This window comes from Ylistrum balloti, unplaced genomic scaffold, assembly GCF_031769215.1.
Source record: "Ylistrum balloti isolate Yb309-2 unplaced genomic scaffold, AGI_CSIRO_Ybal_v1 Utg370214, whole genome shotgun sequence".
Taxonomy (NCBI): domain Eukaryota; kingdom Metazoa; phylum Mollusca; class Bivalvia; order Pectinida; family Pectinidae; genus Ylistrum; species Ylistrum balloti.
Genome location: NW_026782182.1, coordinates 269,182 through 293,454, shown reverse-complemented (window position 1 = coordinate 293,454; position 24,273 = coordinate 269,182). Strand labels below are relative to the sequence as shown.

Sequence of the window (24,273 nt, the reverse complement as noted above, 5' to 3'; positions counted from 1 at the left end):
ATGAATTATACATAATTCAGACCTAGTCCCACGAGTCTTTTACTGTCGCATTTCCTCTATTTCGTTGTCACATGTAGGTCTCCATACATGTCAACTCCGCGTCTGCAAGGCAAGTAAGTAGGGTCGACGAAGAAGGCGCGCGTGTAAAATGTGGATGAGTAATCAGATGAATTTATTGGTTTCGTGGTATAATTCATTGATTAGAAAGTAGTCCACTTTGGATAAATTTCCAATATATCTTTGTCGATGTCCGTTAAATAACAAAGGTTTTTCTCGCCGGTGCGCGTATCCCATGCAGTGACTAGGTCCCGCCCCACATCAATCCATATGATGTGTATTGAGAAATATCCTGTATACCCCAATGTTAGCAACGTAAACACGTGACGTCAACCATCTCGTGACTGTGTATAGCTGTGTGTGTGTGTAAAAGATTCTATAAATATACCCAACTACCCAGTCGCCATTAGACAGGTAAAACAGGACTTCAAACAAGGCTATTTGGGTGCGCGACTTCAAAAATGGAGCAAGGTATGGTAACTTTGATTATGTTTTAATATTTCGTTCATCGTCGTCTGCTTCTACGTTTAGATTTGCTAAACATTTACGCTAAACTTGCCAACTGGTGTAGGTTATAGCTAAACGAGAACCCGGTTATGTATTATCGAATGTAACTATTTTTTTTCGGTGGCTGCTCACAGCTATCAAACGGTAACCATGACACGGGTGTGCACTGATACTGGTCAAGCGGGAGGGTATGGAGCACACCCATCAGTTGACAGAATTTGGGATTAAACATGGCAACGCTATCTGACACAGAAACACCTTTCAAAGTATAACTAGGTCAATATACCGATTTGTTAATTTATTTATTATCAATATTGTTTATATAACCTTTTTATGGGCATATGTCACTGGTAGATGTAAAGGGATTATCTAATATGTGGTTCACCTTACACCTGACATGTTTTCTCCGTCTTGTCGCTAGACGACATATCATTTTTGTGCATTTGGACTCCCTGTTCTCCATCTCTAGACATCCTTTCAATGACTTCAGTTAATGACATGGCCACATAAATACCACCTATAAGCCCCCATGGTTAGATAATGATGCCTTCTTAAGGCATTCCAAGTTACCAGCAGCAGTATCAACCCCTCGGTTACATTGCATGTCGGTGGCAGTGGTCAAGAGTAGGTCGACACATTTATATGCATATTATTGCTAAATCGCGCCTGATATAACGGGAGCTTGGTGTTTATACAGGAATCAATACTTCGTATAGTTTCATTTGTTGACTTCCAGTCCCCAGTGATAAGAATATCATTATAACATGGTTCCAACATAAATGTCAAATGCACACTAATTGATTACTTCTCCATCCCTGGATCTCTGCATAGCTGCTGATCATTTTTCCTAATAGAAAATTTCCAAGGTAATGTTGGGAATTAGAGTAATTAAAATTTTATTTCGCATTGTTTGCCTCATTCATTGCATCTACCACTTCTATAATCACCATGTAAGCCAACCATGTTAAAAAATTACAATCACCATAACTAGTCCACCATGTACAATGTAACCCTGACCCTACCCCACCATGTACAATGTAACCCTGACCCTACCCCACCATGTACAATGTAACACTGACCCTACCCCACCATATACATTGTATACCTGACCCTACCCCACCATATACATTGTATACCTGACCCTACCCCACCACATACATTGTATCCCTGACCCTACCCCACCATATACAATGTGTACATGACCCTACCCCACCATATACATTGTATACCTGACCCTACCCAACCATATACAATGTAACCCTGACCCTACCCCACCATATACATTGTATACCTGACCCTACCCCACCATATACATTGTATACCTGACCCTACTCCACCATATACATTGTATACCTGACCCTACCCCACCATATACATTGTATACCTGACCCTACCCCACCATATACATTGTATACCTGACCCTACCCCACCATATACAATGTATACCCTGACCCTACCCCACCATATACATGGTATACATGACCCTACCCCACCATATACATTGTATACCTGACCCTACCCCACCATATACATTGTATACCTGACCCTACCCCACCATATACATTGTATACCTGACCCTACCCCACCATATACATTGTATACCCATATACAATGATTGTATACCCCCTACCCCACCATATACATTGTATACCTGACCCTACCCCACCATATACATTGTATACCTGACCCTACCCCACCATATACATTGTATACCTGACCCTACCCCACCATATACATTGTATACCTGACCCTACCCCACCATATACATTGTATACCTGACCCTACCCCACCATATACATTGTATACCTGACCCTACCCCACCATATACATTGTATACCTGACCCTACCCCACCATATACATTGTACCCTACCCCACCATATACATTGTATACCTGACCCTACCCCACCATATACATTGTATACCTGACCCTACCCCACCATATACATTGTATACCTGACCCTACCCCACCATATACATTGTATACCTGACCCTACCCCACCATATACATTGTATACCTGACCCTACCCCACCATATACATTGTATACCTGACCCTACCCCACCATATACAATGTAACCCTGACCCTACCCCACCATATACATTGTATACCTGACCCTACCCCACCATATACATTGTATACCTGACCCTACCCCACCATATACATTGTATACCTGACCCTACCCCACCATATACATTGTATACCTGACCCTACCCCACCATATACATTGTATACCTGACCCTACCCCACCATATACATTGTATACCTGACCCTACCCCACCACATACATTGTATCCCTGACCCTACCCCACCATATACATTGTATACCTGACCCTACCCCACCATATACAATGTATACCTGACCCTACCCCACCATATACAATGTAACCCTGACCCTACCCCACCATATACATGGTATACATGACCCTACCCCACCATATACAATGTATACATGACCCTACCCCACCATATACAATGTATACATGACCCTACCCCACCATATACATGGTATGCATGACCCTACCCCACCATATACAATGTATACATGACCCTTCCCCACCATATACATGGTATACATGACCCTACCCCCACCATATACAATTTGTACATGACCCTACCCCACCATATATAATGTATACATGACCCTACCCCACCATATACAATGTATACATGACCCTTCCCCACCATATACATGGTATGCATGACCCTACCCCACCATATACAATGTATACATGACCCTTCCCCACCATATACAATGTATACCTGATTATGCCCCATGAAATCCTTTTTTTGAGAGATTCCTTCTATTGCCTGTGATATACATTGTAGCCCTGATCATACAGTCCCTTGTGTAAATCTTATCCCTTACCATACCCAACCATTTAAAATGTACCCTGACCAGTCCCAACCATATACCATGCATTGTTTGTCAGTGTTCTTTTTTTTTTATTCCTTCCTTTTACCAGATTTGGCTTTGCAGGCTCTCCTGCTTTTGAAACTTAAAATAGTTAACACAATAATGTTGCATCTTTGCTACAAGGAACCTAAAATGATCCACACACACATACCAAATAATTCTTTAATGACAATGGTCAATATGGCATTGAATATCTTAGTCACAAGTAAAATGGTGATGTCTGACCGAATACAGAAGTAATGAGGCAGAGCAGGACTGGCCTGCACTTTAACAATGGAATGTTAAGACACTGTTTATACCTGGCCAAATCAATGAATCTGGCACTCAACCGCAACAGTAACAATGGAATCCTGCGTTTTCAAGGTGTACAACAATGATTTAGAAGGCTCTGATGCTATTGACAACAACGTACAATGAAAGTTATAATGAAAATCCATCTGTAAATTTACAATATATAATATACCCAACTTTGGGTTTGGCCAGGTGATTTATATTGCTCTCCTATGTAGATGTTTACAAAAAGTCTAAATTAGGGTAATTGTAAATTGTCTACAAGTGATAAGTCTGTTCAAGGTAGTAAGCCTACTCATAAACATAACTGTTGGCCTTTGTTATAATCCAGTCTTATTTCAGTGTTCTGTAATAAGCCCGCTCTATGTCTTTGAGTCAGATATAATGTGTTCTGTAATAAGCCCGCTCTATGTCTTTGAGTCAGATATAATGTGTTCTGTAATAAGCCTTTCCTAAGTCTTTGAGTCAGATATAATGTGTTGTGTAATAAGTCCACCCTGTGTCTTTGAGTCAGATATAATGTGTTGTGTAATAAGCCCACCCAGTGTCTTCGAGTCAGATATAATGTGTTGTGTAATAAGCCCACCCTATGACTTTTAGTCAGATATAATGTGTTCTGTATTAAGCCCATCCTATGTCTTTGAGTCAAATATAATATAATAATCTGTAATAAGCCCATCCTATGACTTTGAGTTAGATATGATATGTTCTGTAATAAGCCCATCCTGTGTTTTTGAGTCAGATATGATATGTTCTGTAATAAGCATGCCCTATGTCTTTGAGTAAGATATAATGTATTCTGTAATAAGCCTGCCCTGTGTTTTTGACTCAGATATAATGTGTTCTGTAATAATATATGATATGACATGTCTGCCACCCCCTGTCTTACAGTAGGATATGTATGTGTTAATTGTCATTTATAATTTTCCTGGGTTGGTCATTAAAAGATATAGAATCTCGCAGTAGTTGAGAGTTTTCCTTGTCTTTCAAATTTTGCTGTAAATAAGCTATCCCTTTTCCCTAGTATAGGTTAAAAGGTACAGGTGCTGAGACCCAACTCTGTTGAAAGTTAAATCCCCTTTCAGGTGTTGTTGTGAAATTAGATTTGGAACATCTAACTTAGTAACATGATCAAGCTCAATCATAAGATATCTTATGTATTCATATTTAGATCTAAAGGACAGTGTAAACCATTGTATTTCTTCCATCCCTGTATTCAGTGTCACTCCTGGCATTAATGTCTTTTACACTCTGGCTTGGCTGAATGAGAATATATATTATAAACTTGGTCAAGTTTAAGGCTGATAAACAACAATGTAGACATTGTCCTGACTAAGGTTTGGTGACTGAGATAAACTACACTGATATAGTGTATTTGATATCAGGGTAAAATTACATGGATCTTGTCAAAAACTGCATCATCGAATCTACCACTTTTACGAATATAAGAAAAATGTCCACACAACAGAGATAAATACTGTTTTTGATATAAGAAATCTGCATTGTTGCAACAATCACTGTTATAAATATAAGAAAAATGTTCAAACAACAGTGAAAAATAGTGTTTGTGATATAAAATTCTGCATTGCGTAATGCAATGGTATTGACAACCAAGTGAAGCATAACATAAAAATATCAGAATAAGAATTGTATGAATGCAAGGTTTCACATGTAAAACATTATCACATTGTTGTAAATATCATGTGATCATTATTATCTGGGAACCAATAAGTTGTGTAGATTTCTATATAAACCATATGATACTGTTAGATGATGATTAAGGCTTCACAAGTTTACCATAAATCTACAGCCACTATGACATACCACAAAATCCCACGGAATGTGTGCAGTTTTTTTTCTTTGAAAAAATGGAAGATTCTGTAAAGCTGCCATAATTGATTGTTGGGATTATCTGGTCAGCAAAATTACACAAAAGGATTAGACAGTTTATTTATGAACAACAGTAATAAATAAGATAATTACTACATATTTAATTTAAACTATCCTAGTCAATATCGCACAAAATCAATACGAATTGTTTAAAAGTGTGATAGCAACTAGCAACTCAGAAAACTAACGATTCACAATACAGTGCCCTGGTAGGGACATCATAATATGATTATCTTTTCACAGAAGTCATTAAACTGATGAGGGATTTTTCTGTATACTCTGCTCTCAATGGACCAGTGATTCTGTGGTAAAATAAAATGTTATGTAACAAAGTTTGCAATGATTGATTGACATACTGTAAACATACTTAATTTGGCACTGTCAAATTTTAGGGTATTATCACTGTTTGGTAAATCATTTCTCTGATGGATTGGTACAGCCATAACAATCGATACATAACAACATACAGTAATTGCAATTGGTAAAATCTTATTTTAGTGCAATGCTTTTAATATGAAAAGTGCTAAAACAAGATTACTGCTGAAATTTGTACGTTGAGGGTAATTACAACCTTTGATATCATGCCTACAGATATTGGTAGGATTAATTGTGTATTCTAGCTGTCATTAACAAGTTATGTCTTGTGAACCATCTGGTATATAGTGCAGGCCTTTAATATTCACAATCCCTCTTGATGAAGAGTAAGGATTTAAACTAATCCACACATGTCATACAGTCAGCCATTGTGTTGAAAGCAGTGCATTTAATATTTGGGTAATGTTTGTATAGTTAAAGTAAGTTGAGATCTGTATTAGATTTGAGGTAAAACAGGGCAATCAATATCAAACAACATTTACCATTATCTAAATTCCTCTAGACTCTGCCATTAGCATTTTACTATATTGTATGGATTATGACCAAAGCAAGTGTAAACATCAGCTGAAGGAAAGATAAATAATGATAAAGCACTTGTTTGTATAATAAAAGGCACACTCTTGGACCATTCACTCCTGAAACATGTCTATAACTACAATTGTTTAAATCTACCCTCTGTCTGTCTATAACTGACCCCAGTTTATATCTACCCCATCTTTAACTATTTGTCTTTTACTACCTCCATCTTTAACTACCTCTGTCTATAACTGCTCTCTGTATTGAACCTCTTTTTATATCTACAATCTGTCTATGTCTACCCCATTTCATATGAAGGTAATTTGTTTTTTAATGTGTTTTGAAATTTTCTGGTGATCAAATGTTAATCTAAGGATTGTGATTGGTTTTTTTGTATTGAAGTTTATTTTGGGATATTTACTTGGTGCACACCACATGTAGTTACCTTGATGTAAATATACTATGGTGCACCAACAATCCTTAACTAAGTACAAACCAGTCCATCACTACCTCCAATGAATTTCTCTTACAGTTCATTTCTGTAAATTTTATATCTTTAAACTGTCAACATCCACAATCAATAGCCTTTGATTTTTTTCTATGATAACAGGCGATTTGATCGCAAGTTGTTGCATTGCATTCTGTAATAATGATATAAATAATTGATTACCTTTGTTGTAACGCAGAATAAACATGGAAGTACTAGGAGCATGTTCAATAATACATTGGTGTCAACACAAAATGCTATGTATAATGCCATCATTGATTTGAAATGTGTGGAAATCAGGATAATTCTAGACTTTTAACAAATAAAATTTTACATATAGTATATATGGTTGGATGAAGAGCTGAGAGGATAATTAAAAAAATGCTTTTACTTACTTTCAAGGTCAAATAAGTGAAATACTTTAGAATATTAAACTTCATCTTTTTTAGTTGAAAAAAGAAGCCATGTTAATGAGCTTTATATTGATATTTGAGTGACTAACACAAATTAATTACTTTGTCTAAATCTTTTTTGAATTTACACATCAGTGGTCATCCATCATTGATAGAAGTTAAGATTTTTATAAAGAACTTTTTTTTTCTCCAGTACAATATTCTAGGTGAAAATGTTTAGATAGAAATAGTGTATAAAGATGGCTTTGTTAGGTCAGATGAATTCCTTATAAGGTAAACATGTTGTATTGTGGTCATGATCTCACTAAGATATGTATTCTGCAATTTGTTTTCTCATGTTGGGATGATAGTTATACACACAGTCAAGTACTTGTAATGAATCATTATAATTCATTGAGTTTAGGAAATATATACATATATATACTTATCAGTTGTATCCTTTCATCACTTCCTGTCTTTACCCAATCACTTGAATGACATTAATCTTTTCAACATGGTTGCCAAGTAAAAATATTTGTACCCATCAATGCAAACAGAAAGCGGATATATTTGTACCCATCATGTAATTATGCAGGTTAATGACATTTGGGTAAATTTGCACCCATTGGTAAATTCAGGTTATGACAGTTGTACACATCTGTATTCATTAGTATAAACAGGCTGTGGTGGTTGGTACATCTGTTCCCATAAGTGTAAATGTGAAGCATATGTTCCTGACTTTGTTGATAGTAATGATAATATCATACTGGAAATAAATTCCCCACGGATAGTTTTAAAGCTTTCAACTTGTCTTGATTTCCTTACATAAATATTCAATGTTTTCATTGGAATGCTTTTATAAAGGCAATGGATGTCGAAAGATGATATCATAAACCGTAAATTGATCTTTCTTGATAAAACATACAGGAATATATAAACTAATAGCAATACTGTCAGGTGAGCATTGCAGTAAATTTCGTAATCTGTTGTATTTATAACCAAATATTAAAACTTGAATGTAAACAAAGCGGGACATTTCGTAATCTGTTGTATTTATAACCAAATATTAAAACTTGAATGTAAACAAAGCAGGGCATTTCGTAATCTGTTGTATTTATAACCAAATATTAAAACTTTAATGTAAACAAAGCGGGACATTTCGTAATCTGTTGTATTTATAACCAAATATTAAAACTCTAATATAAACAAAGCAGGTCATTTTGTAATGACTATGAATGTCAGTTCAGTCTTTATTTGCATTTGAATAGCATACGTAAATACTTCCTTGTGAATATAGGATTTGTTTGTAATCTCTTGTATATATAACCAAATATTAAAACTCTTAGGTACACATAGCAAGAAATTTCGTAATGACATGAATGTCAGTGCAGTCTTTATTTACATTTGAATGCGTAGATACCTCTGTGTTGATAGTTACAGATGGGGTTTAATAATAGACAAAATGGACACAACACTAGAAACTTGAGAATAGGAATTTTTATTTTTGGTGAGCTTAGAGATAACTTTAAGTTGAGAAACAGGTTTAATTGTATAGAACATATGTGTAGCAGTGATAAAAAAAGTCTGTTATATAGGAATAGGGAATAGTGAGTAGTGAAATACGTAACAGAAATCACACTGTGAGTTTAATAAAAAGAAATGATAAATTTCAGTAATAATGCCAAGTGTCTGATAAGCGTGTATATGAGACAAATATATAAAGGTCTATTAACATGGTAGGTCAATAAAGCAAGCAACCTTAGTCAGCTTTCTCAGGAAAAATGATAATGTGCCCTTAGTAGGTTGAATACTGACTATTATAGTGATTTGGCAACAATTGTTGCTAAATTCAAATATGTTATGTGACATAAATTTTTCCAAAAATAGTCTCTGAAGGTACCTACATATGCCATGCAAATTTCTGTTTGTTTTTATGCATATTAGAAAGTCTTGCCTGTATCTATACCAGCAGTGATTGATTCTGTTTTCATTACAGGAGAATCATGTGGGTGATGATTTTATTTATAACCTTCTGATATTTATGCAGTGTATTTAAATCATCTTAACTTAATATCTATGGTAGATTGTAGTCTTAAGTGTACATTCTACAACCATTCATTCAATAACTTTTAAGTATGTTATGGACTCTCTACCATCACTAACTAGAAAAATGTGGGATAGAACAAAAATCATTTACTAAGTTCTTCATTTTATTGTTGTGAACTACTTTAAAGTTTCTGATTGAGAATATCTAAAACAATGGAAGATCAATAGTGATTTATTATACTCTCAAAGAACTCTGTATACATAAGCATTCACCAAAATGGGTAAAATGTAATGGATATTTCTTCTGAACAACAATTGTTTCCCCAGAAGTAATGTTTCAATTAATTTTTATGTGGTCAATTTTCTTAGTAAAATGTTTCTTCAATCACAAGATAATGGACTGTAAATCTTGTTAATTGCAATGTTTAAGTGTTATATTCACACCATGGTCAGTTGTGGAAAATAGATATTGCTTGGTCATGTACAGGAAGTCAGTATACAAAATATAATTACCTCCCTTTTCTTTTCAATTTACATCCTATACATAATAGGTCATGAGAAAAATTACTCCTTTTCTTGCACATTTAAAAGTTAATTTTTCAGACCTCTATCTTAATTTTATGTCCTGTTCCACTCCTCCCCTTAGGTAAATAAAGAATTATATAAAATCCTAGAAAATGGTTAGAACCAGGACTATCCTTCTAAACCTCCATAGATATTGTTTTGGATCCATTAAGTTTTTCATTACATCCTCTGTCATCATTTCTGGTACTGTTTTCTGTTCTTACTTACATGTTTACATAGAAGTGTTCACAGTTCAAAACACCTTCTTGTTTTATAAAATAACCCCACTTTTGTTAGTTGTTTTTTGTTATTAACATTATTTCTTTTTTTCTGAAATAGGGAAGTACTGTCGTTTTCTTCTCTTACAATCCAAATCTAATGAATAGTACCCTTACATATGGTCTCCTTGGATACTTCGTAATACTGAATTCACCTCTCCAGTATATTAACTGTACCTATATTTAGTTAGGTTGCTTTCACAGATTAGTAGTTTCATTTTTGTTTTTCCAAGGCACCATAAGTAATTGTTAACAGCTGTGTAACTACCACAGCATGTACACATTTAACAAAATTATTCTGTAGAGAATGTTCAGTCATGGCCATCATAAATGACAATATTCTATCATGATATTTTTTCACATTTCGAAACAATGAAATTTGATGATAGAATTCATTAAATACTTGTAGTCTTTCCTTTTTAAGGTTAATAAGCCTCGTTTATTTCCTTAAAAAAAGAAAATGTACTTTGAGTAGTAGAAAGCAAAAAAGAAAATGAAAGTTCCATGTGTTTGATATGCAAGTTATTCCATATAATCATTGAATGTAGTTAAAACTGTATCTTGGTGTATGCTCCTGTTCCATTTATTCTCATATAAGGCGTAGATCAAAGAATGGAATGTAATATAAGATATTGTTTTGGAGACAACTTTAAAATCATGTAAAATGTAGCTTTGGTTAAACATTATAGATATCATAGAATGATATTTGTGTATTTATTTATATTCAATGTTTGTTTTTTGTAATTACAGCTAAAATGAACAGGGAGTCTCAGGACGGAGATATTGGCTGTTGTGGATACATTCTCATGTTCTTCTCTATCTGTGTGGTCGTCTTGTTTTTCCCATTTTCACTCTGCATGTCCATCAAGGTATGTAATTGATTTTTTCCTTGTTGACAGTTTTTATTTGTTGTCATATAATATCATGTACGATATTTATGGTATAAACCAATTTCAGGTATTAAGGGGGAGTTACCTTTCCCTCCTACCAGTACAAGTACCATGCAAAGGCTTTCATATGGTCTTACCTTCTATACTAGGATTGGGTCTCACCTACTGGAACTATGCAGCTGAGTTGTACTTTCATGTTTTTGTTTGGTCAGCAAAGCATTTGAGAAAACTTAATTAGTAGTCCAACTTAGTGGAAACAATCAATGCCTTGTCATATATATATAATTAGAAACAGGTAGTTAATACAGCCCATTTGGCCTTTTATTTTATAGTACCATGACTACCTGATATTGATTAATTCTCCGGAGTGGCAGTGTTGTTTTAGACATTATGTGATAGGACCATTCTATAGAGGCATGCATATGTACATAAGGAAGAACTTGTAAGGGCTCTGTCATTGGTTACAGAGAGCTTTGAGTGTAAAGTTATTTCCTAAATCAGGAAACAAACAATTGTTATACAGACTGTATTATTGAAAATTTCAGTCCTTATATACTGCCATCGTGCTCTTTAGGTTTGCTATTATTATTGTAGATTATTTGAAAAGATGAAAACTGATCACTTTGAAACGGAAATTGACTCTTGGCCAGGAACCTTGGTCAGAAAAAACAATTGCAATGTATCAAAGAAAACACTTCCCCCTAGAAAAAAATATGTATAGGAGAAGAATACTCACTTCCGCCTAGAAAAAAATATGTATAGGAGAAGAATACTCACTTCCGCCTAGAAAAAACTATGTATAGGAGAAGAATGCTCACTTCCGCCTAGAAAAAAATATGTATAGGAGAAGAATGCTCACTTCCGCCTAGAAAAAAATATGTATAGGGGAAGAATGCTCACTTCCGCCTAGAAAAAACTATGTATAGGAGAAGAATGCTCACTTCCGCCTAGAAAAAAATATGTATAGGAGAAGAATGCTCACTTCCGCCTAGAAAAAAATATGTATAGGGGAAGAATACTCACTTCCGCCTAGAAAAAACTATGTATAGGAGAAGAATGCTCACTTCCGCCTAGAAAAAAATATGTATAGGAGAAGAATGCTCACTTCCCCCCAGACAAAAACTATGTATAGGAGAAGAGGAGAAGAATACTCACTTCCGCCTAGAAAAAAATATGTATAGGGGAAGAATACTCACTTCCCCCCAGACAAAAACTATGTATAGGAGAAGAATACTCACTTCCCCCCAGACAAAAACTATGTATAGGGGAAGAATACTCACTTCCCCCCAGACAAAAACTATGTATAGGAGAAGAATACTTCCGCCTACTATGTATAGGAGAAGAATACCGCCTAGAAAAAAATATGTATAGGAGAAGAATGCTCACTTCCGCCTAGAAAAAAATATGTATAGGAGAAGAATACTCACTTCCGCCTAGAAAAAAATATGTATAGGGGAAGAATACTCACTTCCGCCTAGAAAAAAATATGTATAGGAGAAGAATGCTCACTTCCGCCTAGAAAAAAATATGTATAGGAGAAGAATACTCACTTCCGCCTAGAAAAAAATATGTATAGGAGAAGAATACTCACTTCCGCCTAGAAAAAAATATGTATAGGAGAAGAATACTCACTTCCGCCTAGAAAAAAATATGTATAGGAGAAGAATACTCACTTCCGCCTAGAAAAAAATATGTATAGGAGAAGAATACTCACTTCCGCCTAGAAAAAAATATGTATAGGAGAAGAATGCTCACTTCCGCCTAGAAAAAAATATGTATAGGAGAAGAATGCTCACTTCCGCCTAGAAAAAAATATGTATAGGAGAAGAATGCTCACTTCCGCCTAGAAAAAAATATGTATAGGAGAAGAATGCTCACTTCCGCCTAGAAAAAAATATGTATAGGGGAAGAATACTCACTTCCGCCTAGAAAAAAATATGTATAGGAGAAGAATGCTCACTTCCGCCTAGAAAAAAATATGTATAGGGGAAGAATACTCACTTCCGCCTAGAAAAAAATCTATGTATAGGAGAAGAATGCTCACTTCCGCCTAGAAAAAAATATGTATAGGGGAAGAATGCTCACTTCCGCCTAGAAAAAACTATGTATAGGAGAAGAATGCTCACTTCCGCCTAGAAAAAAATATGTATAGGAGAAGAATGCTCACTTCCGCCTAGAAAAAAATATGTATAGGGGAAGAATACTCACTTCCGCCTAGAAAAAAATATGTATAGGAGAAGAATGCTCACTTCCGCCTAGAAAAAAATATGTATAGGGGAAGAATACTCACTTCCGCCTAGAAAAAAATATGTATAGGAGAAGAATGCTCACTTCCGCCTAGAAAAAAATATGTATAGGAGAAGAATGCTCACTTCCGCCTAGAAAAAAATATGTATAGGGGAAGAATACTCACTTCCGCCTAGAAAAAAATATGTATAGGAGAAGAATACTCACTTCCGCCTAGAAAAAAATATGTATAGGAGAAGAATGCTCACTTCCGCCTAGAAAAAAATATGTATAGGGGAAGAATACTCACTTCCGCCTAGAAAAAAATATGTATAGGAGAAGAATGCTCACTTCCGCCTAGAAAAAAATATGTATAGGAGAAGAATGCTCACTTCCGCCTAGAAAAAAATATGTATAGGAGAAGAATACTCACTTCCGCCTAGAAAAAAATATGGATAGGGGAAGAATACTCCAACAAAAATACAAAGATAACTCATCTTCTGGTGTAGCATGGTTTGTGAGGCACGGGGAAATGAACTGGTGTCAAAATACTACAATGGTTAAGTAAACTATGGTTCATTTCACCCAGTAGTGTACATCAGGAAGAACTTCCTTAAAAAGAACATCTTTAGGAAGAAATTGCTCAAACTTCCTGAAGAGTTTTGTGAGGTAAAAATTGTGAGGTAATTTGGGGGTGGGATTTTTCCACTGAATATAAGATATAATCTCTAGAGTAATGCTGTGTATTATAAAGCTAACCAGTCTTTCAATCAATGTCGACTTTCTATTTGTTTACACAGAATTATCAGAACTCCATTATGAATTATATTCTAGGGTAATTTTTGTTTTATTATCAGACTTGGCACCATGGTAACCATAATGATGTTGACCTTTTAAACATGACTACTGTTGTGGGTTTACGGTACTCTGCACCAGGTATAGGGGATGATGAACCATAATTACAGTGTCCATGATACTGGACAGATTTATCAGTACTACTGACAAGCTTGGTGGTTAGGTTACAGGGATCCCTGAAAATTGTCTTATCTAATTATAGGAACCATTTCGCTAACACAACATTTCAAACAAAAACTGACCGGGCATGTCAGCATATGTTTATGGCATTTTTTAAAGAAAATAGAAGAAATAGGGGACAAAAAAATCAGCAGCGTGAAAGAAAAGGAAATATTTTAATATAAAAGATAGCTATGTTTTATAATCATGAATAAGTCCTGAAAATTGTGAGAGAAACATTTACGATATGTTAATCAATATAAAGCATCCACTGGGCACAAACCAACATAACATTTTCACCAGCAGACATGAATCATTACACACCAGAATATCACACCAGTCTCCATGACTCTTACATGAATTGTGCCTGCAATTGCTCAATCTGTTAGTGAATCGGCTAAGGTAACCTCAGAAAAGTTCCGAGGTACATGGTGAATTGACTTAGGTAACCTCAGGTGAAGTTCCGAAGTACATGGTGAGTGGGCTTAGGTAACCTTAGGTGAAGAACCAAGGTACATGGTGAATTGACTTAGGTAACCTTAGGTGAAGAACCGAGGTACATGGTGAATTGACTTAGGTTACCTTAGGTGAAGAACCGAGGTACATGGTGAATTGACTTAGGTTACCTTAGGTGAAGAACCGAGGTACATGGTGAATTGACTTAGGTTACCTTAGGTGAAGAATCGAGGTACATGGTGAATTGACTTAGGTTACCTTAGGTGAAGAACCGAGGTACATGGTGAATTGACTTAGGTTACCTTAGGTGAAGAATCGAGGTACATGGTGAATTGACTTAGGTTACCTTAGGTGAAGAACCGAGGTACATGGTGAATTGACTTAGGTTACCTTAGGTGAAGAATCGAGGTACATGGTGAATTGACTTAGGTTACCTTAGGTGAAGAATCGAGGTACATGGTGAATTGACTTAGGTTACCTTAGGTGAAGAACCGAGGTACATGGTGAATTGACTTAGGTAACCTTAGGTGAAGAACCGAGGTACATGGTGAATTGACTTAGGTTACCTTAGGTGAAGAACCGAGGTACATGGTGAATTGACTTAGGTTACCTTAGGTGAAGAACCGAGGTACATGGTGAATTGACTTAGGTTACCTTAGGTGAAGAACCGAGGTACATGGTGAATTGACTTAGGTTACCTTAGGTGAAGAACCGAGGTACATGGTGAATTGACTTAGGTTACCTTAGGTGAAGAACCGAGGTACATGGTGAATTGACTTAGGTAACCTTAGGTGAAGATCCGAGGTACATGGTGAATTGACTTAGGTTACCTTAGGTGAAGAACCGAGGTACATGGTGAATTGACTTAGGTAACCTTAGGTGAAGATCCGAGGTACATGGTGAATTGACTTAGGTTACCTTAGGTGAAGAACCGAGGTACATGGTGAATTGACTTAGGTTACCTTAGGTGAAGAACCGAGGTACATGGTGAATTGACTTAGGTTACCTTAGGTGAAGAACCGAGGTACATGGTGAATTGACTTAGGTTACCTTAGGTGAAGAACCGAGGTACATGGTGAATTGACTTAGGTTACCTTAGGTGAAGAACCGAGGTACATGGTGAATTGACTTAGGTAACCTTAGGTGAAGAACCGAGGTACATGGTGAATTGACTTAGGTTACCTTAGGTGAAGAACCGAGGTACATGGTGAATTGACTTAGGTTACCTTAGGTGAAGAACCGAGGTACATGGTGAATTGACTTAGGTTACCTTAGGTGAAGAACCGAGGTACATGGTGAATTGACTTAGGTAACCTTAGGTGAAGAACCGAGGTACATGGTAAATTGACTTAGGTAACCTTAGGTGAAGAATCGAGGTACATGGTGAATTGACTTAGGTTACCTTAGGTGAAGAATCGAGGTACATGGTGAATTGACTTAGGTAACCTTAGGTGAAGAACCGAGGTACATGGTGAATTGACTTAGGTAACCTTAGGTGAAGAACCGAGGTACATGGTAAATTGACTTAGGTTACCTTAGGTGAAGAATCGAGGTACATGGTGAATTGACTTAGGTAACCTTAGGTGAAGAACCGAGGTACATGGTGAATTGACTTAGGTTACCTTAGGTGAAGAACCGAGGTACATGGTGAATTGACTTAGGTTACCTCAGGTGAAGAACCGAGGTACATGGTGAATTGACTTAGGTTACCTTAGGTGAAGAACCGAGGTACATGGTGAATTGACTTAGGTTACCTCAGGTGAAGAACCGAGGTACATGGTGAATTGACTTAGGTTACCTCAGGTGAAGAACCGAGGTACATGGTGAATTGACTTAGGTTACCTCAGGTGAAGAACCGAGGTACATGGTGAATTGACTTAGGTAACCTTAGGTGAAGATCCGAGGTACATGGTGAATTGACTTAGGTAACCTTAGGTGAAGAACCGAGGTACATGGTGAATTGACTTAGGTTACCTTAGGTGAAGATCCGAGGTACATGGTGAATTGACTTAGGTTACCTTAGGTGAAGAACCGAGGTACATGGTGAATTGACTTAGGTTACCTTAGGTGAAGAACCGAGGTACATGGTGAATTGACTTAGGTTACCTTAGGTGAAGAACCGAGGTACATGGTGAATTGACTTAGGTTACCTTAGGTGAAGAACCGAGGTACATGGTGAATTGACTTAGGTAACCTTAGGTGAAGATCCGAGGTACATGGTTAGGTTTAGGGTTACTGCTTGTACAATGTTTATGGTGACTTGGCTGTGTCCTTGGGCAAGATATTTTAACCCTTATTGCTCTGGTTGACCTGTGATAGACCTTGTGTATGTTGTTAACTGAGGTGCTCACAAGGAAACCCAACCTCAAAATGACCCTAGTCGTTCACTGACAATAAACCAAACAAAAACACAAACAAACTTACATGGAATGATTAGTGATCAATATACAATTTGTTTTCATGAGTCGTTTTCCACTTCATAACTGAAAATAATGAGTCCCCAATGTAACTCTAAAGTATTTCTCGGGACTAGCTCACACATTTATCACTAATGAACAGGACACAAATCATCATTAAAAGTAAATCGCTTTATGACATCCACATCATCATGACTTTCAGAGATGAAATAGTTACTAATTGTCTGACTTGTTCCAGGTGGTACAGGAATATGAGAGAGCTGTCATCTTTAGACTGGGAAGAGTAGTGTCAGGAGGAGCCAAGGGGCCAGGTATGTCAGTTTGGGTAATTAATATACATATACATATAATATAACAGAAGTCTGTCAGTGACATCATATCTATAATAATATGTTGATTCCTTACTTAGTGATGTCTATTCTAAATCATTTTAAGTTGAAAGGATGGTGAATTATGTTTGTAAGATCTCATACTTCAAAGATGACCTCTTCCCTGTGTGTAACAAATAAGAGATGACTTCCTCCCTGTGTGTAACAAATCAGAGATGATCTCTTCTCTGTGTGTAACAAATAAGAGATGATCTCTTCTCTGTGTGTAACAAATAAGAGATGATCTCTTCTCTGTGTGTAACAAATAAGAGATGACCTCCTCCCTGTGTGTAACAAATAAGAGATGACCTCCCCCCTGTATGTAACAAATAAGAGATGACCTCCTCCCTGTGTGTAACAAATAAGAGATGACCTCCTCCCTGTGTGTATCTGATAGTGACCACATGGATTGACCATTTATGGGTATGTCTATGTATGTTTACCTGACAACTGATAAAAGGTTATTTTTAGAATGTTTTGTGGACTTGTTTTTGTAGGTCTTTTCTTTGTGTACCCATGCATTGATGAATTCAAGAAGGTGGACATGAGAACAATAGCTTTTGATGTACCTCCACAAGAGGTGAGTTACTTCTTTATTAGATGTGGAATTTAATTTCAATTTTTGATTTCGATTGAAAAGTTTTATGTATTTTTTAATTTACCATTTTTGTTTAAGAAAATGTTCATGATGCTGCACACAATAATTGATATCTAAAAGGTGGTCTGAGTCTGTCTACATGATAAACCTTCTGTTAAGCAACAGGAGATGAAAATCAGAAGGGTTTCTATCTATAACACTGTAAGTCATTTATTAGTGTTTTTGATCAGTTAAGATATTGACCTGGTAATTGTATTTGACAGATTTTGTCGAAGGATTCGGTAACAGTGTCGGTGGATGCTGTCATCTACTGTAATATCTTTGATGCGGTTATGTCTGTGTGTAATGTTGAGGACGCCTTCCAGTCTACCAAACTGCTGGCAGCCACCACTTTGAGGAACGTTCTCGGCACAAAGAATATGTCTGAGATGTTGACGGACAGAGATGCTATTTCTTACCAGATGAAGGTAGATAATCAGTATAAGTGATTCCTTAGTAATACTGTTTATCATTTTATACTTTGTAACCAAGTGTTGGTAGAAATTTTAACTTACCTGTCTGATATGCTACCTGCAGATCTCAAATGTGATCTTGGTGTGGGGCAATCACTTAACATCCACAGATAATTTGTTTACATGTAATACCTGGATATCTTTGCTATCCCATGTTGCTGGAAACACAGAATTTTGTAACATGAGTGTAAAGCAGCAGCAGTAATTCAAATTATATCTACCCCCGTATGTTATTGTCAAAAACAAGAAAGGAAGAAAACAAACAAAACAGAAGAGATACAGAAAAAAAAAACTCAAAGAAAATGTTGAAAAATAATTGAATATAAAATTTTAATTCAATTCATTCCAAACACAGAATAAATTTGTCAAAGATTTTTTGTTCGGTTTGTTAGAATATCCAAGAATATCCAGCTTTGATCTGCCCTCATTTACACTCACTTGAAGTGACATGTTATTGATACCTTCAAAATGTGCTATACAATGTAATTATTTGCAGAAATGAAATGAAAGATTAAGGAATTAAATAAAAAAAAAGAAAAGGAAAGGAAAAAAGAAAATCTTCTTGAATAAGAAATGGACATTTATTTTCTGTTGTACAATATGTATATTGTATCCTATGCTTTTAAATAACAGGCGTTTTATATCTGCTGTTTTTCCTTCCTAGCAAATTTTGGATGAATCCACTGATCCTTGGGGAGTGAAGGTTGACCGTGTGGAAATGTAAGTGAAGAGAAAATTATTCATTGAAAATTGTACAGAGATTTGTATAACTCTTAATACATAATATATTAATAATGAGCATGCCATCGAGATCTTGTTTCAGAAACTGATCAGTTTCTTACTCATTTGTATAAAATTTGATAAAATGCTTTATAATCAATAGAATACTTAATTTAGATCAAACTGTTCAGATGTAAAGCTGTTATTAGTACAAAATAACATTATTACTTACAGCAAAGATGTACGACTTCCTCACCAGTTACAGAGGGCAATGGCAGCAGAGGCAGAGGCATCCCGTGAGGCCAGAGCCAAGGTATGTAGTTATAGTGATGAGGGGAGGCTGTGGTGTCATGTTAGGTTAGGACTAAGGTATGTAGTTATAGTGATGAGGGGAGGCTGTGGTGTCATGTTAGGTTAGGACTAAGGTATGTAGTTATAGTGATGAGGGGAGGCTGTGGTGTCATGTTAGGTTAGGACTAAGGTATGTAGTTATAGTGATGAGGGGAGGCTGTGGTGTCATGTTAGGTTAGGACTATGGTATGTAGTTATAGTGATGAGGGGAGGCTGTGGTGTCATGTTAGGTTAGGACTAAGGTATGTAGTTATAGTGATGAGGGGAGGCTGTGGTGTCATGTTAGGTTAGGACTAAGGTATGTAGTTATAGTGATGAAGGGAGGCTGTGGTGTCATGTTAGGTTAGGTATGTAGTAAAAGTTAGCAGTGAGGGAATGGTGAAAAAGTGAGAATAAAAATATTAAAGAAAAAAAGAAGGAAAAAAATCCAGTAGTTTATACCACAGAGAATCAAGGACATGACAGAAATATCTGTCTTTATAAAAGACAGATTTACAATATGCTAATGTAATGGTTGATATGCTATTGAGATACTGCTAATAAATACTTGTACTGTATTGATATTTTCTTTTGACAGGTATTGGCTGCTGAAGGAGAACAAAAGGCATCACGTGCCCTCAAGGAAGCTGCAGACATATTGTCAGAGGCTCCGGCTGCTGTCCAACTGCGTTATCTTCAGACTCTTAATACCATTGCTGCAGAGAAAAATTCCACCATCATATTCCCTCTGCCCATTGATCTTATTCAGTCAATGACCAAGAAATAAATGCACTAAAAGAGGGGTCAGAGTTTTCTGACTTAAGGAAGGCGATGAAATAATCTAAGTTATGTCTTAATCTTGTAGCCAGAAAGTTAAGCTAAAACATATTTTTAGCACACGATGAAATAATAATAAAAAAAAAAGGCCTCTTCGACATGAGGAGTAAAAAAAATGTTCACCAGAGATCATGCCCAAAATTATTCATCAACCAACAGCAAATTTAACTTTGAAGTTTTTAACATACACATTGATCCTCTAAGTAAATGTCTGATAGCTTTAACCATTTGAACATTATACAAATGACTTTTATAAAATGCCAGTGGGATATTCAGATAATGATGATTGCTATTGAGGTGATTGATAGAATCTTTCCTTACCATGAACATACGGCTGAAATTTCAATCCAAGAGGTAAACATCTTATCTGCCCAACCCTCTGCTGGCTTTATAAAAAAAATTCATTTAGATCACTACCCAGCAGTTGAGGTTTCACTGGCATTCCTTCATGTTTGAGATATTTTGGGAAGATTCTTGTGTTCCATCATTGATATCAGAAATGCTTGTGATTGACATTTGTAATTTAATGGCTTTTGAAACTGAGTCAGGAGATAATTCCTGCGAAACATTTTGTTTCTCTTTATCGTGTTTTGATGTGTGACCGGCCTACAAAGTGACTAGATGATATTTACCGGCTACATTTAAAAAACTTGTGATAGATTGAAGAAAACATGCATAAATAGTATCATATTACTGATTATCCATTTCACCGATTGCAATCAGGATGATCTAAGATCTAGAGTGATTTAGTGATGATTGTAAAGTGCTATTTATTGAAGGTATTTTTATTTGACATTGGTAAAATTGCCTGTTCTCTTCTGAAACATGTGTAAAATACTTCTTACATTCCTATTGTAGTTAAATCCAAATTCAGGTATAGTTTTTGCCAGTTTTCTGATATTATTGGAATCCGTTATTTTCCTATTAAGACTTTTTGGTAGAATTTAGAATAGGACCTTATTTTAACAATTAATACACATAATCTTGTTTGTATATGTTTTTGTATATATTTAAATCACATAATTCCGATCATCCAGTATATAAGACTGGCTCATTGGTTAATCATTTTGATAATCTTGTGTAGTGTTTCTAAAAATACTGCCTACTGTTTAAGATCAACATTCTGAAATTTTGTATTTTTCTAACTACAGATATTTACCCGATTATGAAGCATTACAGTAGATCCTGATAAAAAAATTCCATGTCACCTTACTTTAATGATTTTTCTCGAGTCATAATGTATCAGTGGTGATGTCCCTGTCTGTAGAACTATGATACACATGTTATATATTTGTAAGAGTTGTTGTAACTTGATATTTTGTTATCACCAGAATTTTATTGATGATAAATCCATCCTGGTGTTAAATTAGGTCTTGACAGTTGGTTGTGCGGAATCCATGTTGAAAAATACCAAAGTTGCCTTGAGAAATATTGATATGCATTTTGTTTTCCTTCAGAATAAAAGAAAATTGAGTTTACATTACAAAAATATAACAATTTAAAATTCCTTTAGAATGGATATGAAGTACACAATTTTACTAGTTTAAGCATATCCTTTAACCAAAGAGCAGGGAAAATACTTGGTGTAAGCTTTTCGAATTTTTCCAAGCCATTCAAGACATCAAAGATGATGAGGCAAATTTAGTTTAAATTAAATGATATAAACTTATCTATTTCATACAAACAAGCTAAACCTTATATTGATCTCTCTTGTTGGTTCTGATTGAAGCATGTGATGGGTCTTAAGGGTCTAAAGGTGGGAGGAAATGCGTACCCGAAGAAAATCCATGTGGTCGGGCAGATGGCACCATCCATTTTCACATCTGGAGAGTCGAACCGTAAATGTCTAGGTTACAGCCATATGCTTTATTTAACACTGCACCATCCATGTATGTTTTACTTTATAAGTGAAATAAATCGAGGACTGTTTCAAAAGAATGTTATATTAACATTAATAATAAACTTACTGTATTCCAGCGTGCTGTGCAAACCAGGCTTCTTTTTTATAAACAGTCCTGAACTTATGTTGATATGAAGATCATTGAGTTGGTGTACAATTACTTATTTAATTTTTCTATCTTGGTGCAAGAAATCAAAGAATGGAGTACCAACATCTAGATTCTGTGGTTTATTGTGTTATTTACGTGTTTGTCTTGGCTAGCTGTCAATAGAATAAAACTATTGATACATGTAAAGTAAGGTTAAAGGCACAACAGCAGTTTATAAAGGGTAAATTTCAAATTAAAGTCATCACTTCTTCTCTCCCATCATGTAGAGTATGTTTCTCCAGAGAGTCTATAATTCCTTCCCTCATTAACAAATTATCTTTTATTTTCATACTCTAGAGTATTATTCTGCAAAATGCATTACTATAAAGTGATGTGACCCATTTCTGTGAAATATAACTAACAAATATCTCCTAAAGTTGGTATTATCTGATAATTAATTTTGATTTTGGGAAACTGAGACAAAAACAATGGTATTACATGTATATAGACCTGATTTTATCTACTGTTCACACACGTGCATACCTAGAAGTGTAACCACTTTGTGATGAATATCTGTATGCATATTGTTCTAACTATATGATGTACTTGTGATGTTTTATAGTAGTTAATCATTGTCAATAAAATACAGGAAACTTGTATCAATTGTCTTTTTTTTCTGTACAGCAAGTTATTCTGTTTTATAGTGCAAGTGTATTACCTGAGTGGTAACACATTTTGTGTTGGTATTCTCTCAACAACACTGGTATACTGTACTCGTTAAAACATATTGGTTTACTCCTAATTACATTGGTAGACTGATTATTTTGCATTAATATATGTTATGCGAGATTGGCTGACTCCTTATTACGCCGATAGACTCCTTACAAGATCTGTGTCCTAATAACACTAGTTTACTCATTACCAGTTTAGTTTGATACCAAAGGCTAGAGATATTTTTAACAATACTTAAAACATGATATACCACAAGTACTTAAGTAGTGACATATCTTGGAGGGCCCTTCATTGTGTCCAACTCTAAACCCGAGTGTTAAATCACTCCTGAATTTTTGCTTAATCCTTTACAGAGAAATTGATTTGCTGTGAAATATAAATATCCCAATATATTTTGAATTTGAGTTGAAGTTGGTTGACTACTTATTTGATTTCAGTCATTAATGTTTTATTACCATATTTGGCAATAAAATATTTCCAATTTGACTTTTACACTTCAACCTGATGAACTTGACTTGCGGTCAGGTGACTTCACCTTTGATTTCATTTAAACATGCTTCACTTATGCTGTAATTATAAGAACTTAGCAGTAACACTTAGATATGACCTACTTTTTGCTGTGTATCGCCTTCTCTATCTTTAGTAATGATAGCCTTAGCCTTTGACCTCTGAACATGAAGAGCAATTGAGAACTAGCACTTCCCAAGAAAAGCAATGGAAGTAGTCTGGCTTTAACCATCAGAATAGAACTGAAGATATTTTCGCAATAACCAGTTTTCTATTGACAGTAATTAGTGACCTTGATCTTTAACCTCTGGACCCATACTAACTCCCATGCAAGCACTCCCTTCAATGAAGTATTAAGTT

At 35.5% G+C, this 24,273-nt stretch overlaps 1 protein-coding gene across 1 annotated transcript; it reads left to right on the top strand.

The window, feature by feature from the left end:
- Positions 1-377: 377 nt before the first annotated feature.
- Positions 378-23,313, top strand: LOC132551770 (mechanosensory protein 2-like). The gene is made up of 8 exons (XM_060215911.1): positions 378-528; positions 11,069-11,187; positions 17,560-17,632; positions 18,187-18,269; positions 18,551-18,754; positions 19,464-19,519; positions 19,754-19,832; positions 20,448-23,313. The coding sequence occupies exons 1-8, from the start codon at positions 519-521 to the stop codon at positions 20,634-20,636; spliced, it is 813 nt and encodes a 270-aa protein (XP_060071894.1). The 5' UTR covers positions 378-518; the 3' UTR covers positions 20,637-23,313.
- Positions 23,314-24,273: the final 960 nt, after the last annotated feature.

Bases quoted from the DNA above. Each gene is read 5' to 3' on its own strand.
- LOC132551770 (XM_060215911.1), top strand. The intron at 11,188-17,559 runs GTATGTAATTGA...GACTTGTTCCAG, and splicing joins CACTCTGCATGTCCATCAAG to GTGGTACAGGAATATGAGAG. The intron at 19,520-19,753 runs GTAAGTGAAGAG...TATTACTTACAG, and splicing joins AAGGTTGACCGTGTGGAAAT to CAAAGATGTACGACTTCCTC.